At 45.5% G+C, this 19,691-nt stretch overlaps 1 protein-coding gene across 5 annotated transcripts in view; it reads right to left on the bottom strand.

Moving 5' to 3' along the window:
* Window positions 1–19,691, bottom strand: part of PRKCE (protein kinase C epsilon) — a 404,880-nt gene that overhangs the window by 6,776 nt on the left and 378,413 nt on the right. For all 5 annotated transcript variants that reach the window (XM_070734568.1, XM_070734569.1, XM_070734570.1 and 2 more), the window contains one exon: window positions 18,288–18,434. In XM_070734568.1, coding sequence (XP_070590669.1) covers window positions 18,288–18,434 — 147 coding nt within the window. The remainder of the gene's footprint in view (window positions 1–18,287; window positions 18,435–19,691) is intronic.

The following is a 19,691-nucleotide window of genomic DNA, read 5'->3' as shown; positions in this document are numbered from 1 at the left end:
TGGTGTGAGCTGCTCCGAGTTCTCGGAGAGGGGCGGCATACAAATCTAATTAATAATAATAATAATAATAATAATAATAATAATAATAATAATAATAATAATAATAAATTAGATTTGTATGCCGCCGCTCTCCGAGAACTCGGAGAGGCTCACAACAAGACAATACACAATATACTAATATACAAATCTAATAGTTAAAAAACAATTTAAAACACCCTTATAAAAATAATCATACAGCTCAAACAGACCATACATAAATTATAATAGCTAAGAGGTATATTAATTTCCCCATGCCTGGCGACATAGATGAGTTTTCAGATGTTTACGAAAGGCAAGAAGGGTGGGGACGGTCCTAATCTCCCAGGGGGGAGTTGGTTCCAGAGGGTCAGGGCCGCCACAGAGAAGGCTCTTCCCCTGGGCCCCGCCAGACGACATTGTTTAGTCGACGGGACCCAGAGAACACCAATTCTGTGGGACCTAATCGGTTGCTGGGATCCGTATTGTTTATTGTAAGGAGTTCAAGGCAACATAGGTAGTATAATAGCATTATTATTATTATTATTATTATTATTAATTAAATTTGTATGCCGCCCCTCTCTGTAGACCCGGGGCGGCTCACAACAATAGTAGCAAAACAATATGTAATACAAATCTAATAATTTAAACTAAAAACCCATAATTTAAAAACATGCACACAACACACCATACATAAACAATATAGGCCTGGGGAAGTTATTTCAGTTTCCCCATGCCTGATGGCAGAGGTGGGTTTGAAGGAGTTTACGAAAGGCAAGGAGGGTGGGGGCAATTCTAATCTCAGGGGGGGAGCTGGTTCCAGGGGGTCGGGGCCACCACAGAAAAGGCTCTTCCCCTGGGACCTGCCAGACGACATTGTTTAGTCGACGGGACCTGGAGAAGGCCAACTCTGTGAGACCTAATCGGTCGCTGGGATTCGTGCAGCAGAAGGCGGTCCCGGAGATATTCATGCTTTTCAACTTCTTTTGCTTGATTCGGGAGCAATTGCTCTGTTAAAATGAGGATTCTCAACAAAATTGAGATGATTGCTGTTCTTGGCTAGCATGGATTATTTTTAAACTTTGCAGTTTAACCTACTGTCTTCTAGTGGTCTCTCTTGTGGGTACTAACCACATTGCCCCTTTTTAATATTTCAATAATAGTCAAGATTGGCTAGATGCTGCCACCTAGCTAGGCATGTTCCTGATCATTGAAAAATATGCATAACCCTAATGTTATATTTCCTAGACCCATATCAGCTCTGAAGAAATTAGTTCTTCATGTAAGCTGCATTGATCTCCTAGAGGAAAGGTATGATGTATATTTAACATATACATAAATACAGAATTAAGAGTGCTTCCGCCATTTGGGATTCATTGTTGGGTTTCTTTTTCTCTGAGGAAAGCATAACGCCCTCTAAAACCCCTCCCACTTCAATCTCTTATAAGCCCCCCTACCCAGGAATAGTAAAGGATAAAGGAGTAGTAAATAACCAGTAGTAAAGGGTTTTAGAACCCATTACTAATACATACATACATACATGCATGCATACACACTGCTTTGGGTCAGTATGATCAGAATTTAGATCTCACTATCACCAAAAACCTCTGATCAAAGCAGGAATCAAACTTAGTGCTGTAAGCCAGTGTTTCCCAACCTTGGCAACTTGAAGATATTTGGACTTCAACTCCCAGAATTCCCCAGCCAGCGAATGCTGGCTGGGGAATTCTGGGAGTTGAAGTCCAGATATCTTCAAGTTGCCAAGGTTGGGAAACACTGCTGTAAGCATTACAAACACGGGAACTAGAGGCTCTGGATGGCTTCAGCCTGCACTTTTATAGAATATATTAATGTACTTGTGCTTCAGACATGGACAACATAACATTCTGAAGAAACCCTGCAGCCTCCTGTATTAAATAACAGTAATCACAAAAGCAGTTTTTTAAACTGCCCAAACCCGCTAGATTACTTAATTTTCCAGTGCCTGAATTTGTGAGGTTTAGCTGAGACCAGTAAAGGTTACTAACCCACGTTGATGTAGAAATAAAAGGCTTCTGAAAAGTTTATTAGGAGTAGTTTTTCCCCCCCTCTTCATTTGCCCCTTTTAAATTACATTTAATGTCATTATTTTATCCTTATGACACAATTATTCAGTAATGTCTCTGTATTTCCACTCACATAAACTTTTCCCCCCCTCTTAGGGAATTGCTGATTCCCACAAAGTGATTTCTGGACAAATATTTGTAGTAAAAAAGAAATAAATAAAAAGTAAATACTGTAAATAAATACTACAGAAATACAAACAAATGGTATGATGGCACCATGTCAAAGAACAGGATGCTGGTTCCAGAATCTTTCCAGCAAATATTGCTAGGCAGTTACGCAAATTGCTGGCAAAACCTAAGTTAAAATGGAAGAAAACTGAACTAACTCTAAAACAGAGCCAGAAAGATAAGAGTCTGAAAAAAACAACAACTTTTAAGTATGTTTCGTTCTAACAGCTTCTAGCGATCCTGTTTTCCTGCCATCATGAAATTAAAAAGAACAAGTATTATTCTGTTTGCCCTCTTCCAATTCTCTTTCAATCTGATGATAAAATATGGTTTATAAATTCTTCCAAAGAGCATATAAAACTCATGGGGGAGGGAAGGGCCATCCTGGATGTTCTGTTTTTCATGGGACAATAGCTATTTGGTTTCTATTTGGAAAGGGAATCTTCAATCTGAGTATTGTATTGGCAGTTCTGTGTGAGCAAAAACTTCAGAAGAGAAGGATTTAGGGGTAGTGATTTCTGACAGTCTCAAAATGGGTGAAGAGTGCGGTCAGACAGTACGAAAATCAATTAGAATGCTTGGCTGCACAGCTAGAGGTATAACAAGCAGGAAGAGGGAGATTGTGATCCCACTGTATATGGTGAGACCACATTTGGAATACTGTGTTCAGTTTTGGAGATCTCACCTAGATATTGATAAAATTGAATGGGTCCAAAGACGGGCTACAAGAATGGTGGAAGGTCTTAAGCATAAAAAGTATCAAGAAAGACTTAATTAACTCAATCTGTATAGTCTGGAGGACAGAAGGGAAAGGGGGGACATGATCGAAACATTTAAATATGTTAAAGGGTTAAATAAGATTCAGGAGGGAGGTGTTTGCTGGAGAGACGGAGTAACGACACGGACACAAGAGCTGGATTTAAATTGGGTCATTTTTATTAACATAAATTTGCATAATTTATTCAATACTTTGCATAAATTAGCATAATCAACTATGACCCAGAACTGGACCTGCAGGGTCAAACAAATACTTCCGGGGCGGAAATGACGTTATGCCAAAAAACATTCCTGGGCAAGTCATGGGCGTATCTCGATGCAAGTCCAGGTGAGGGCCAGGCCGTCACCTGCGACCCTGCCATGCTGTGCATGAGGGGGGTCCCACTGGCTAACCCGAATCGGGGAATTAAAGGTGCAGGACCCAAAGACAGGTTCCCCCCAGCTGCTCAGGCAGAAACTCCCTCCATGAGCTTGCGGAGAACCTGTCAATCATCCCCAAAGATGCCCAAGGGAGAACGCGCGGTTGCTAAACCACCCAAGTTTTCCGCCCCTAACCTGCCTACCCAAATGACCAAAGGTAAGCCAATTAACCTAATAACTGCAAGCACCCCCTAACCGCACATCCATCACCTCAGTGTGGAATGGGCGAAAAAACAGCTCTGCTAAAAGGCAGAACTGCAAAAAATTCCCATTCGGCCCCCTAAGGGCGACCCCTAAGCACACTGCGAAATAGTGGAGGGCGGGCGGGTGTCTGCTCAGCTCTGCAGTCCGGGCGAAAAGGGAGAGCCCCGGGCCTGCTCGCCCTTATATAGGGCAAGCAGGCCCCGCCCGGACCAATCAGGAGCCTGGCCAATCAGGCCCTGATCTCCCGAGCGAAGTCTCATCTCACGAGACTTCGCTCGGGATCCAAGATGGCGGCCGCCATGAGGGACCGTGTCTCCCGGTCCCTCCAGCAAAGCCTGCCTGCCGGGTAAGTCCGGCGCTGCCCTTGCTGGAGAGACGGAGTAACGACACGGACACAAGAGCTGGATTTAAATTGGGTCATTTTTATTAACATAAATTTGCATAATTTATTCAATACTTTGCATAAATTAGCATAATCAACTATGACCCAGAACTGGACCTGCAGGGTCAAACAAATACTTCCGGGGCGGAAATGACGTTATGCCAAAAAACATTCCTGGGCAACTCATGGGCGTATCTCGATGCAAGTCCAGGTGAGGGCCAGGCCGTCACCTGCGACCCTGCCATGCTGTGCATGAGGGGGGTCCCACTGGCTAACCCGAATCGGGGAATTAAAGGTGCAGGACCCAAAGACAGGTTCCCCCCAGCTGCTCAGGCAGAAACTCCCTCCATGAGCTTGCGGAGAACCTGTCAATCATCCCCAAAGATGCCCAAGGGAGAACGCGCGGTTGCTAAACCACCCAAGTTTTCCGCCCCTAACCTGCCACAGGAGTGGGGGTCAGATCTCTATCTTGGCCCCCCGACTCCCCCCTCTAGCTGCGCCAGCTCACGCAGAGACCGCTGCAGGTCCTGTAAGAAAATGGCGTTCCCCCGCTCAGACAGGTGAACGCCATCGGCCCAGTAAAGCCATGGCCGGTCTATTGTGATAAGGGGATGGGGCACTACAACCCCACCTAGTTCCCTAACTGTTTTACCCATAGCCCTATTCACCCGTCGCCTAGCCCGGTGAATGGCCCTAAGGGAAGAGGCGTCCCTCCCCACAAACCTAGGTAATATTTCTGACCACACCACTTGCGTGGTGGGCCATACCTCACGAAGCCTTCGCAGGTCTTCGCGTGCCTGGATGATCAGCGCCAGGCCTCCCAGTATGCACAGGTCATTGCCACCTAAGTGCAATACCTGCCACCTGGGTGCGGCCACAGGACGCTGCCCACCCAAACCTACTTGGGCACGACTCCAGGAGCCGGCCCACCTACTGCCGGGCGCAGCCACAGAATGCTGACCGCCCAGCACCGCCGGTAGGAGACCCTCCCACCGCACACCTCTCCGGCCCATCCAGGCAACCCTGACCCACTGCCCCAGGGACAGCTGGATCCCGACGGCGCTCCTGGCCGCCAGGCGGCCGGCCCCAAAATCATGCTGTGGCCACACAGCAGCACCGTCGGTATCATGTTAGCCTGGGGACCTGCAAGAGGACACACACACACAGAGAGGTTACCTAGCCTAAGCCCTGCCTAGGATCCTCAGCGGGCCTAACATAACCCAAATATGCCGCTGACCGCCAGCGGCCGATCTCCCGAATCCACTGGGCCAGTAAACCAGAAAGTGCCGCGCTAGTGGCGGCGCCGATACGGAACAAATGCGTTCCATAACCGGCGGGATCCATGCCCACCTGGGCCATCGCCCTGGATACTAACGCCCAAAATTGTAAATGGGTCAGAGGGGTACCGTCCCAATGCCTAGACAGGTACCCCGGGCCTGACCCCTGCAGAAACAATAAAGCTGTAGGGCGGCCACCGTACACACCGCTTGGTCGGTGGCCGCACTAATTTAGATGGTAACCCCTCTGCGTAGCTGATCTGTCTTAGACCGCCTTACCACAAGGGACACACCCCCTTGTCTAAAGGCCAGATCAGCTTACTGGAAGGCACGGAGCGAATAGTCAGCCTGAGATGAGGCCAGGCCTCGCTGACCCTAAGGACCCCAAAAAACATGACACAAGTCGCTGCCCAAAAAGACGGGCCTCGTACAATGAGGAACACAGACTGCCAAAACCACGTTGATTAAAAACAGCTGCTCCACCGTCAGGGCCCGACGAGTGTCACCAGGGGCCCCCGCTTGCTCCCTCATCCGGCCTTCCAGCACCTTCCGGATGCAAAGTCACCCGAAAAATCTGCCAACCCTCCCGCCTTGGACAGAAAGGCGAGGCCGGCCAACCTGTACCGGATCGTCCTAACTGACAGGCCACGCTGCCTAATCTGGACGCAGAACTCAGCCAGGTGCTCTACAGGGACAGGCCAGCTAAGCTGGTAACCCCTGCCCTGCCTGAAATCCCCAAACTCCTTACCCGCACGCTGGCATGCCCTAAGGGTGCCGGGCGCTACAGACGAGGGGATTGCCCGGGATGCCACGTATCTCCCCACTCTGGATCCCTCCCAGACTCCAGAGATGGCCGGCGAACTCCTCTGCCACCTCTCGGGCCAACGGGGCCAGGGTCCGAAACCTGGACAACTGACCACGGGACAAGGCATCAGCGACCCCGTTATCCAACCCGGGGACATGCTTAGCCAAAAACAAAGCGTTTAGAGACAAGGACCTGTGCACAAAATGGCGGACAAGCCGCATGACCCTGTCGCTCTTCGAGGACAGGGCATTCACCACATGGACAACCGCTAGGTTGTCACACCAAAAGTGCACGGTCTTGTCCCTAAACTGCTCCCCCCAAAGCTCTAAGGCCACTATTAAGGGGAAGAGCTCCAAGAACGTCAGGTCCTTAACCAACGAAGAGGCACTCCATTCCGGAGGCCATTCCGACCAGCACCACTGGTCACCTAACACCACCCCGAAACCACAAGTCCCTGCGGCATCAGAGCAGAGCTGCAACTCAGCTTCCAAAAGAAGCTCATGCCGCCAGAAAGACACACCATTAAACCTGACCAAGAAATCCCGCCACACGCTGAGGTCATCCCTGACCCCAGCGCAGAGGCGGGTACGATGATGGGGCAAACGGAGCCCCTTCATCGCGTCATACAACCTCCTGGAAAAAGCCCTACCAGGAACCACTACCCGACAGGCAAAATTAAGAATGCCTGCCAATTCCTGAAGCTGCCGTAGGGTCACCTTCCGGCAGCCCAGCACCTCATCAAGCTTCCGCTTAATCTTGACCAATTTCTCCAGGGGCAATCTGGAAGATTGCTCCTCCGAGTCTAATTCAATACCCAGAAAGGTAATCCTGGTGGCGGGGCCTTCGGTCTTCTCAGAGGCTAAAGGCACTCCCAATTGAGCACAAAGGGCTTCGAAGTCCCGCATCAAAGCAAAACACTGCTCCGAATGCGCAGGCCCCGCCAACAGGAAATCATCAAGGTAGTGAACGACAGTACCCAGACCACTTTGCCTCCTGAGCGCCCACTCCAAGAAGGTGCTAAAACTCTCGAAAAGAGAGCACGAGACCGAGCAACCCATGGGTAAAGCTCTGTCCACGTAATAACCCCCCTCGAAATGGAAGCCCAACAGCTCAAAGTCGTCTGGGTGTATGGGGAGGAGCCGGAATGCCGACTTAATGTCGCATTTACCCATAAGGGCTCCCACCCCACACTTCCTAACCATAGTCACGGCTGCGTCAAAGGACGCATACCGGACTGAACACAGCTCGTCAGGAATGAAATCATTCACTGACTCCCCTTTTGGGAAAGACAAATGGTGAATCAACCTAAATTCACCACTCGCCTTCTTGGGGACCACACCTAAGGGAGACACACGAAGATTCGGGAAGGGCGGTTCCGGGAAGGGCCCGAGGACCCTGCCCTCGGCCACCTCCTTCCGAATCTTCTCCCTAACAATGTCTTCATGTCCAACAACTGACCTAAGGTTGTCAGACATGAAGGCCCTCCTAACACCTATGTAAGGGATCCTAAATCCCTCCGAAAAACCTAGCAAGAGAGCGGCCGCTCTCGAGCGAGGGTGGTAGTCACCCAACCAACCCTCAAGCACCATTAAATTAATTGGGCTGGGCCCCTTTTCCCCCAGCAGGTGGGGGAGGCTTTGGGAGACCCGAGCCTTTCTTTCCAATCCCCTTCTTGGGGCGGGGGCACACGGCTGCGGAATGGTTCCCCCCACAACTCCCGCAGGCGTGACAAAACCTGCAAATGGGACGAAAACACGCCCCCTTTGCAGCGAACTCGTGACACACCAAAGAGGCCCCTTTTCCAACGGCACCCGCCACGGCCTTGGCCGGCGCGGGCGTCACGGGCTCCTCTTCCATAAAGTGACCGCTATCGGTCCTATCACAGCCCTCCTTCCCTGACATATGCGTGGCCTGGAACCACAGGTCCGGAACCACCATATCCCAAGGCAAGTAGGGGTCATGGGCAATACGCATCCTGAACCCCTTGTCGTAATGCCTCCATATGGTGCCCCCATATTCAAAATGGGCCCTCGCTATAAGGTCGATGTACTTCAGCAAGGCAGCGGCCCTACCCGGCTGCCTCTGAATTACCACCGACGCAAAGGTCAAAAAGGCATACAGCCAAGAGCTGAAGCACTTTGTGACCTTTGTTTTCTTAACCTTCTCCCCAGGCACCACCTCCTTGTCTTGCTTGGGGACCTCCCTGTTTAGAATGGAGAAAAGATCGACATACTCCCCCCGCCATATGGCTTCCTTCACCGACGGGTGGAGATGATAACCTAAAGGCGTCGCGGGCAACCCACAAGGGATGGCCCCAGGCTTGATGCTGGCGAACGGGTCCCACACCGTGGTGGCCCCCGATCCCAGCACACCAAGCCCCGATGGATACACAAAAGGGGGTGCACCCCCCACCCCCGCCCCAGGCGGGAAAGACACCCCTGGCGCCCCCAGTGGCGGGGCAGGCGGAGACCAGACCTGCCCGCATGTGCCCGCAGCAGCCCCCATGAAGCTGTTGCCACTCCCCAATGCAGGCGGGATAAACCCGGGACCCTGCACAGGAAGGAGCGGTGAAGTGCCTACGTGTGGTGCGACCTCACCTGCCCCGTAAGGGGTAGAAGCCATCCACGGGGGACCCATCCTTGTTGGTCCCTGCAACGATGACCACTGCCCCGACTGGGCCATCTGCCCCGCCGGGGCCGTCTGCACGGTGTGTGCCAGCTGAGAGGTGTGGGCAACCTGCCCCTCCTGGGCCGGCTCCTCTTCGGGGTCGGCACCCCAGGCTGCGGTAGCAGTCATGGGAAGCCCCTCCGGGCCAGCACCTGACCGCCACCGCTCCAATTCATCAAGCCGCTCCAGGACCCTGGCCCAAGAAAGAGAAGGGGAGACCTCAGGTTGAGGGACCGTGGGCATAAAACCCCCACCCCCACCCCCGGGACCACCCCCGGGGGCCCTTCTGCAGCAGCCCGAGCCCGGGCAGACGGCCTGGCAGCCCCCCTAGGCCGCACCACCGGTGGGGCCGGAGGGGCCTGAGCTGGCCGCTTTTTAGGGGCCATCAACCCTGACTTGTAATCTGTTATTAACCAGAAAGATGGGGAGAGGGGGTGACCCACTCCCCCAAAGGACCCTGCACCTACTAGGCAAGGCCTGCCCTAAGCAGCAGGCCTCAGAAGTGCAAACCTCCCAGGAGGCCAATCCACCCCCCCACTCAAGGTGGTAGCAAGGCCCACCACCAGGCCTTTTATAGACAAGGCCACAGGCCACCCCAGAACCCCCGCGGGCCCGCGAGGCCACAAGAAGGCGGCACCCCACACCACCCCCAACCAGGCAATGGGGCTCCAAACCAGAGCGGAGCCCAGCCGATGCTGGCTCCGCTATTGCAAAAGGCTTCTTTCCGCTCCAAGACAGGCCACAAAATGGCGGCTCGCACGAGGCCACACACAAAATGGCCGCTGCGAGCAGACAACTAAGTGTCTGCTCAGCTCTGCAGTCCGGGCGAAAAGGGAGAGCCCCGGGCCTGCTCGCCCTTATATAGGGCAAGCAGGCCCCGCCCGGACCAATCAGGAGCCTGGCCAATCAGGCCCTGATCTCCCGAGCGAAGTCTCATCTCACGAGACTTCGCTCGGGATCCAAGATGGCGGCCGCCATGAGGGACCGTGTCTCCCGGTCCCTCCAGCAAAGCCTGCCTGCCGGGTAAGTCCGGCGCTGCCCTTTTAATAGGAAAGTGAACACAAGAACAAGGGGGCACAATCTGAGGTTAGTTGGAGGAAAGATCAAAAGCAATGTGAGAAAATATCATTTTACTGAAAGAGTAGTAGATTCTTGGAACAAACTTCCAGCAGAGGTGGTGGGTAAATCCACAGTAACTGAATTTAAACATGTCTGGGGTAAACATATATCCATCCTAAGATAAAATACAGGAAATAGTATAAGGGCAGATTAGATTGACCATGAGGTCTTTTTCTGCCGTCAATCTTCTATGTTTCTATGTTCAACACAAAAAATATTTTCAGAAGAGAATCAGTCTTTCTATGCTCTAGGTTTTGGCTTGAGTTGTTTATCTGGTCACATCAGCCATGCTCATCAACGACTTGTAAGAAACACGGAAGAAAGGTTTTCTCTCAGGATAGGCCCATTTTGTGGTTTCTCTGTCTTGGATGGACTTAACAAACTAATAGCAGTCATTGCAATAGAATTAATTGCAGAAGAACTTACATCTGTCTGTCTGTCTGTCTTTCTCTCTCTCTCTCATTTATTTTAGAATCATGACCTGTCATACAGTTTGAAACTTATTGTTTTAATTAGCTACTAAAACATTAAAAAATAAAACCTACATATTAAAAATTCTACCACTTCTTTCAATATACTGGTTGAATTTTTTTATCTAATCATGAGAAAGGGGGGAGGGAACAGTGGAATCAATGAAATAGTGTTTTACAATGAAACATAGATCAACTCTACCACCCACATCCCCAACTGATCTGAGCAAACTACATTCCATGCAAATGCATGCAAGACAGCTTCCCAATTTGCGGACATCTCCCTCCATCTAAGTGCCAATTGCCATGCACCAAATGACTTAATGGAAATATATCATGAGACTGAAAGAACACCTCGGGTTTGTATGTTAGGCCTAAAAAGAGACCTACCTGGATAATTTCCCCACACTGTAGGCCTTACCTTAAAGAGGGACATTCACACTGAAGCAAACTTGAAAAGAGAGAATATTCACACAAAAATAAATTTATTTGGCCAGTAATTTTGGTGTTCCCATGGCTATTACTAATGCATTATTAAAAGTAACTGTCTTCAACAAAGTTTTTTTTCCTTGCTTCAAATAAATTGAAAAGTAATGATTTCATGCTTTTATAACAGGGACCAATAAGAAGCTATATAGACCATGTTATGACTTCAAAGTAACTGAACACAAAAAAAATCCTCCATTTAAAATGCACACATATTTTGGCAGACTAGTTATAAAAGCTCTCCCAAAAATGGAAAGAAATTCTTCAAATTTCCATAGGCATGTTTGATTTTAAAATGTTGCCTCCAGAAAGAAAGTCCCTCTTTAAGAATTCCAGCCACTGACATCATCAGTGTGCAATTTGGCATTTGCCACAACATTGTGAAAATAAACAATGTGATATTTCTGCAACTTCCAATTCCTGACACGTTACTTTAATTAGGTTGCAAAAGCAAAATGTTTCACTGTGGCAAACTCTCAACCTGGTTTCTGATCATCCATTTCTCTCCCATTCAAGACTGAGCATGCTCATAATTATTTGACCTGAGATTTTGCATATTTCTAGACATATAAAAAGGTGATGCATATTCCTTCACCAAAGGAAAGCATTTGTTTTCAGGCTGATGGCACTTAATGACCAACATTTTTCTTTTAAAGGAATTATCGCCGGCTCGACTTACCGGCCACGGCGCTTTTGCAGAAGGGCCGGGCAGACACCGGACTCTTCTATGGCGGCCGCCATTTTGTTTTCGGCCGAAATCTCGCGAGACGAGATTTCGGCCGGGAAAGCCAGGCCCACGTGGCCTGGAATGACGTGGGGACCGGGCGGGGCTTGCTGGCCCTATTTAAGGGCTGCAGGCCCTGGGCCAAGCCTTTTCGCCCGGACCCAGTCAAAGGAGCAGACACCCACCCGCCCTTCCCTATTTTGCAGTGTGCTATTGGTGGGTCGCCCTCGGGGGCCGAATGGGAATTTTTTGCAGCCTCGCCCATTTGGCATGGCTGTTTTTTCGCCCATTCCACACTGGGGATATGGATGTGCGGTTAGGGGGTGCTTGCATTTAATAGGTTAATTGGCTTACCTTTGGTCATTTGGGTAGGCAGGTTAGGGGCGGAAATCTGGGTGGTGGTTCAGCAACTGCGCGTTCTCCCTTGGGCATCTTTGGGGATGATTGACAGGTTCTCTCCAAGCTCATGGTGGGGTGCTACCTGCGCACTTGGGGGGAACCTGTCTTTGGGTCCCGCTATTGAAGTCCCAGGGTAGGGGTGAGCCGGCGGGACCCCCCTCATGCGAGTGCATGGCAGGGTCTCAGGTGAGGGAGAGGTCCCTCACCTGGACCAGCATCGAGCTACGCCCTTAGTTGCCCAGGAATGTTGACCTTTTACGTCATTTCCGCCCCGGAAGTGTTTGTTTGACCCTGCAGGTCCACTGTTTCCGGGTCATAGTTGAATATGTTGATTTATGCAAATTTATGCTAATTCATGCTAATTTAATTAATAAATTATGCAAATTTATTTTAATAAAAATGACCCAAGTTTAAATCCAGCTCTGGTGTCCGTGTCGTTACTCCGTCTCTTCTGCAAAAATGCATTTAAATAGCAATGGCACTTAGACCTATACACCGCCTCACAGTACTTTACAGCCCTTTCTAAGCAGTTTACAGAGTCAGCATATTGCCCCCAACAATCTGGGTTCTCATTTTACTGACCTCCGAAAGATGGCAGGCAGAATCAACATTGAGCCTGGTGAGATTCGAACTGCCAAGCTGCCAGTCAGCAGACATAGCCTGCAGCATTGCATGCTAGCCCACTGTACCACCACAGCTTTTTAATTTTAATGTGAATGGAAATAAATGTTACAGGGAAAACCTAACACGTCACTGGTGTTATTAGAATATGGATTACAATAATGTTTGAGGCCAAACTTGAATGAAACACATATATAATAGCATAGATTTCAATTATCACAGAGTAGTTGTACAAATGTACTTCAATTATCACACAGGGTTGTACAAATTCTTCAAAAGAGGAGGGTCTTGATCTCCAGAAAAGTAATTGCATACGGAAAAGAACAACAATTTTACAATCTTTCAATGCTAAAATAAAATATTTGAGAAGTATTATTATTATTATTATTATTATTATTATTATTATTATTATTATTAATACAACACAACAAACAAGATAACTACGCTGGATTTCGTATTTCATCATCAGTCGGGCGCTTCTCAAGCACCTAGGACTGCGTGATGTAGCCGCGAATTATGTGTGCCAATCCCAGTAAAGCGGCTTTTTGCAATTGACAGATGGAAAGTTTGTCAATTCCGATGATTTTCAAATGTCCACTGAGATCCTTTGGCACTGTGCCCAGCGTGCCAAGGACCACGGGGACCACTTTCACTGGCTTATGCCAGAGTCGTTGCAGCTCAATTTTTAGATCTTCATATCATTATATCAGTACAACACAGCAAACGAGATCACTATGCTGGATTTCGTATTTTATCACCAGTTGGGTGCTTCCCAAGCACCTAGAACTGCGTGATGTAGCAGCGAATTATGTTTGCCGATCCCAGTAAAGCAGCCTTTTGCAATTGACAGATGGAGATTTTGTCAATTCCGATGGTTTTGAAATGTCCGCTAAGATCCTTATTATTATTATTATTATTATTATTATTATTATTATTATTTATAATTATTTAGATTTATATGCCACCTGTCTCCAAAGACCCCTAAAGTATCAATAGCTGATAGTAGTAGTATTTATATTATCTTAGATATGATTTATTTTGTAAAGTTGATAAGCTGTTCCAATTAAAGCTGACTCTTGAGTGTCTTGAATAGGTTGCATGACTCTCAAACAGAAATTAAGCATTGGATTATCAAGGAAATTGATATTCTTACAATGCTTTGCTTCACTAAGACTGCAAAAATAGATTTCTGGAGGAAAAAGCCTGTCAAGCATTTAGCGCAGCCTTTTTTCCCAGGTACTTCATGATCACCACCCTCACGATTCTTATGAATCATGTAAAATTAATTGCATCAAGGCCTACATTAGTACAAATCCTGAACTGGATCATTTGTGATGAGGATTCAACCAGTAGACCACAAATGCTTGGTCAAACAGGAAAACCAGTCAAGTCAGTTGTTTACAGAAGCACATTAGGAACACCTGAAATACAGAGTCTCCTCTTTGGAAGAAATTAAAGAAAAAAATCGCTGTCCATCTAGCCTCAATAATCTGGGTGGGTGGGGGGAATCTTAAAGGGTACCAGGAAAAAATGTCTTTAAAATCATTCTCTTTTGAAATAAGGAAGAAAAATAGAAGGGAAACTTTTATTCTGAAATAGCAAGAAAGATGTCTATTTTTATACAGGACCACTTGCAGAATGAGGAAATAATCCATCCACGCAATTCACGTCAGTCTCCCTGCCTGTAATTTTCCTGATAAAATGGATTACGTGCCCACCATTTCAAGCCAGCCTGAGGGAAGCAATGGCAATTGTAGCGGAGTAGGGTGAAGAAGCAATTTAGGAAGAACAACTTTAGACATATTCAGCACTCCAAGCAATTCTATGCAGGATTATTTGGAAGTAAATTCTAGTAAAACTTGCTTTTCACTTTCAAATGGCATAGATAGGATTGCTCTGAATAGTCAATTAGTTTATAGTAAATCTGATTAAGAAGGGTTCTCCTTAGGTCTTTCTTTTTTCCAAATTTTAAATGATCTATATTTCAGTGGCATTCCCTTCTTAAGTTTTCTGACAAACCCAAGCCGTACTCTTGTGCATGTCTTTTCCTTCTTTCTTGCATTTAACAGGTCTTCTTCCTATTCTCTAAAAAGATTGTCCCAGGATTGTAACTTCAGGAACCAGTTGAAGGTCCTTTCATTTAATGCTACTATAACTTCAAACTGCCATTGAATGAATATGAATAAATGAACACATACACATATATACAAGTAGTCCTTAACTCATGGCTATTAATTTATTGAAAATTATGATGGCCTTGGGAAATATGATTTACAACCTGTATTCACACTTATGACTGTTGCAATGGCAAAAAATGCACGGCTGGCTGTTAAATTCTTCCTCCCCCCCCCAGCTACCAAAGAAACGGACACCTGCCTGCCCTCCCTATCTAACAGTGTGCCTCAAAGGGGTCGACTACGGGGGCCAAATAGGAATTTTCTGCGGTCTCAGCACTTTAGTTGCGATTGTTTTTTTTGCCCATTCCACACTGGGATGTGAGGATGGATTGGTTAGGGGAGGGGGGTGCATTTAATCACAATTTGATAATTGGCTTCCCTTTGGTGACTGGGGTGGCAGGTTAGGGGTGGAAATGGGCAGTGATAGCAACTGCATGTTCTCCTTTAGGGCATCTTTTGAAAGATGATGGGCAGCCTCTCACCAGGAGCTATAGGACCGCACGACCTGGGTGATTGGAGAGGGGGTGCCCTTGGGACTCACCTAACCCAATAACCAGAAGGGGATTTGATGGTGAGCCCACACACGCCAAGGCCTGGCCAGGAAGCAGGTGAAGGCATGGTACCTTCACCTTGTTCAGCCTCTATGAATAAGAACTTTTATTTCTTAAAAGCTGATTGGTATTTTCACAAAAAACATCTACTATAAATTTTTTAAAATTCATTTTGCAGTCCAATATCTCAGTAATGAATTCAGGTTCATCTATATTCACTTTCCTATATTTCAGACTTAACATTATCATTGGCCTATGAATTACCTCCCTTCCCCTTCATTATTCTCTCTGGCATCACAAGTATCTAGACTTCAGCCTAGACAAGTATCCCTTAGTCATGGAGATGTTTAGTGGAAGGTCTAGCTCAATGTTTCCCAACCTTGGCAACTCGAAGATATTTGGACTTCAACTCCCAGAATTCCCCAGCCAGTGAATGTCCAGATATCTTCAAGTTGCCAAGGTTGGGAAATACTGGTCTAGCTAACTACACACTGATGGTATATGTTGAGAGTAAAAACTTAATGGAAGCATTTAATTGTGTACAAAAACATCTACACTTTATTTCAGCTATTAGCTGGAGAAGCAACAAAAGTATAAACAAGAGAACAACACATATCTGTGTTTATCCACTTCTTCCCTCTTTTCTTGCAAATCTGAAATCAGTGCTATATTTGGCTATTATTAATTTGGCTAAGAATGAGAAAATGTGAAGGAGAAATAATAAAATAATACACACACAAAAGCCAGCAAGTAGCTTAATTCATCCTCAGAGGAAAAGAGGATAACAATACGAGGAAATGCAAGTGTTTTTTTTTAGTCTATGTTCAATTTTTGTCAGTCTTTTAGAGAAACTGGCAAAAAAAGAAAGCTTCAAAAACTCCCACATTTAAATGGTATGAATAGATTGGCTTAAAATTGGATCACCTCAATTTATTTATTTATTTATTAAGAAATTTTATATGACCACTCAACTCACTCAGTGATTCTGGGTGGCTTACAATAAAACTCCAACACAAAGCCCAGTAACTCCCTACCCCCATTCAATGTTCAAAACACATACAAATAATATACAACAGAGAGCTAGAATTGAGTGAGAATAATTCAAATTGTGACAAGGGAACAAAGATGAGGACCCACTTGAATATACACATTCTAATCTCTCATCATTCAAGATTACATGCCTGTTTATCTGTCAATGAGCACTCTTTCAGATGTACATAGATTGACATTAAATACCATGAAAAAGAGCCGATCAATTTCTGGTCACAATTCAAAGTGTTGGTTATGACCTTTAAAGCCCTTCATGGCATCGGACCAGAATATCTCCGAGACCGCCTTCTGCCGCACGAATCCCAGCGACCTATTAGGTCCCACAGAGTTGGCCTTCTCCGGGTCCCATCAACTAAACAATGTCGGTTGGCGGGCCCCAGGGGAAGAGCCTTCTCTGTGGCGGCCCCGACTCTCTGGAACCAGCTCCCCCCAGAGATTAGAACTGCCCCTACCCTCCTTGCCTTTTGTAAGCTCCTTAAAACCCACCTTTGTCGTCAGGCATGGGGGAACTGAGACATCTCTCCTGGGCATATACAATTTATGTATGGTATGTTTGTATGTATGTTTGCTTAATAATGGGTTTTTTAAAAATACTTTAAATTGTAAATTATTAGATTTGTCATGAACTGTTTTATTGTGTTGTGAGCCACTCCGAGTCTGCGGAGAGGGGCGGCATACAAATCTAATAAATAAATAAATAATTAAACTTCTTATCTGATGATCTTACATAGACACAGTATAAACGGGGATATTTTTTAGGAAAATGATATTGGACATTTGTTGATGAACTTTGTCACTGTAAAATATATTCTTTTGAATAAATGAAATACGTTTTGTCAGTACTATATATTAACAATATTAGGATCTTGAATAAGAAAATAGACCATAAACTGGATTTCATTGCAGCACCTGCTAATTCTCCAGTGAATCAGGACTAAGGAAAAAACAGCAAGGTTTTTTTAAAAAAAAAAAACCCCACAGGTATTATTTTATAAATAACTCAAGGTGTTGAACATACTAATACTTCCCCCATCTCCTGTTTTCCCCAAAACAACCAATTATATGCAATGAGTTGGTCTGAGGAAGAAGGACAAGCCTAAAGCAACCCAGTTAGGCAAGGCAGGACTGGAACTCGCAGCCTCCTGGTTTCTAGGCCAGTGCCTTAATCACGACAACAAACTGAATTTCTTGAGTTTTCACAGAATTAGAATTTATTTATCTTGTTTAGAAAATGTATATATCTGCCCACTCACTAACAATGACTCTGGCTTACAAAAACATAAAACCCAATATACAACAATAAAAGTGAACAAGAGAGTTATTAGCAGTGTTACTTAACAATCTCAAGTCAATCTGAAACAAGAGTGTAGCTTCTAGCATCTAAGCAAAACAACTAATGACAGTCATACATATAATTCCCAATTGATGCAAGTATTGATATTTTACATGAAAGAATACCTATCCAACATGAGTTTTGGATACTGAGGGTGCCTTCACATATTTAGATTACTATACGAAGCATGATTATCTTAGCTGTGTTTTCAGTGACAATACGAGGCAGCAGGAAAACATGGCAACGTATCATTCCAAAATTAATGGTTTTAGATATAAAGGTTATCAAATGAAAATGGCAATATTTTCTGTGATTTACTTTCAAAAACAGGATAGCATAAGCTCTTCATCGTTTCCACCTTCAGTGTTTCATTAACAAGTATGACACACAATTCTAAGGAGAACAATTCATTTTCTTTGGTCTAGCAAAGATCTGACCATGTTCTCAGTTCTATTGTATTTCTGCAACCTTATAAAGGTGATCAACCAGTTTTTAGTGTTACCCAAGTTCTCTTGCACTACTCAGATCAATACTTACAATCCGAGGTTTGAAGGGTGGCTTAATTTTCCTTTGTTCTAGAAGAACCCAGTCAATTTCTTTGAAGAATGGATGCTGTTTAATGGCATCTTCACCGTTCTGAGACGCCACACAGCCCAGGCGCTTGTTTGGGTTTTTTGTCATGAACTGCATGGAAAACAAATAACCAACTTCAGTTACGTAGTGGAAAAATTGTATAAGGTGGCAAGATACTGCAAGACAAACCATAAACATTGAATCATAAACACAAAACTTTTGCTGTGTCTCAGCATAACAGATGCAGTGCCCTTGCTGACCTGAATAGGGACATTAAAGTGATAGGCCAATATTTATAATTCTTTCCCCAAAATATTTTTAATTGAAAGTTTTACATTAAAAAAATATTACATAATGGTTTATAGACAATTCTTCCTCTTTCATTAGCATTCTTTTCTTATTATTTTGTCCCTCTTTGATATTTATGACAAACAAGCATGTATTTACATATATACATATATACATAATTCCACATTACCTTTTTCCTTGTATTCCTATCATACAATATTAAGATTTTGAAATGGGCAATCCATTTCTAATATTATGTGGTACCTTTTCTTACCAAACATTTATTTTGTATCTTCCAAGAACAGATCCTTCCTAGCCTGTACATCTATTTATCTGTTATCTAACCATTTGTACCATTCATACCATATCTTGTAATAATATGAGTCCTCTTCATCATTTATTATTTTGGTGAGTCTGTCCATCTCTACACATTCTAGTGTTTTGTTAATCACTCGTTCTTCTATTGGTATATTATGATTTTTTCACATCTGGGCAAATGTTATCCTTGCTAATATTTTTATGTATAAAATTAGGTACTGGGTTTTTTTAAATCCTGATTTCCTGTAAATATGCCTAATAAGAATAGGTCTTGTTTCATTTCTATTTGTTGTTTTGTGCTTTCTTCTATCCACCTCCTTATCCTCTGCCAGTACTGTTTTGTTTTACGGCAGGACCACCACATACGATAATAAGTTCCTATATTTTGGTTATACTTCAAACATTCTGGAGATGCTTTAGAGTTAGGAGGTTAGGAAGTTGGACCTAGAGGTTCAGGTGAGCTTGTTGCTCAGGTACCTGCCTCCCAGCTGCATGACAACAGCCCTGCCTGCACTACTCAAGGAGGTAGCTGGGTTGGAAACTAATCAAGGAGAGAAGAAACTTAGAACTAAGAAGAAATTTCCAGACAGTTAGAACAATCAATCTGCGGAACAGCTTGTCTCCAGAAGTTGTGAATGCCCCAACACTGGAAGGTTTTAAGAAGATGTTGGATAACCATTTGTCTGAAGTGGTGTAGGGTAGTGATGGCGAACCTATGGCACGGGTGCCACAGGTGGCACGTTGAGTCATATCTGCTGGCAT

This window comes from Erythrolamprus reginae, chromosome 1 (assembly GCF_031021105.1).
Source record: "Erythrolamprus reginae isolate rEryReg1 chromosome 1, rEryReg1.hap1, whole genome shotgun sequence".
NCBI lineage: Eukaryota > Metazoa > Chordata > Lepidosauria > Squamata > Dipsadidae > Erythrolamprus > Erythrolamprus reginae.
This window is presented reverse-complemented; position numbering and strand designations above follow the sequence as displayed.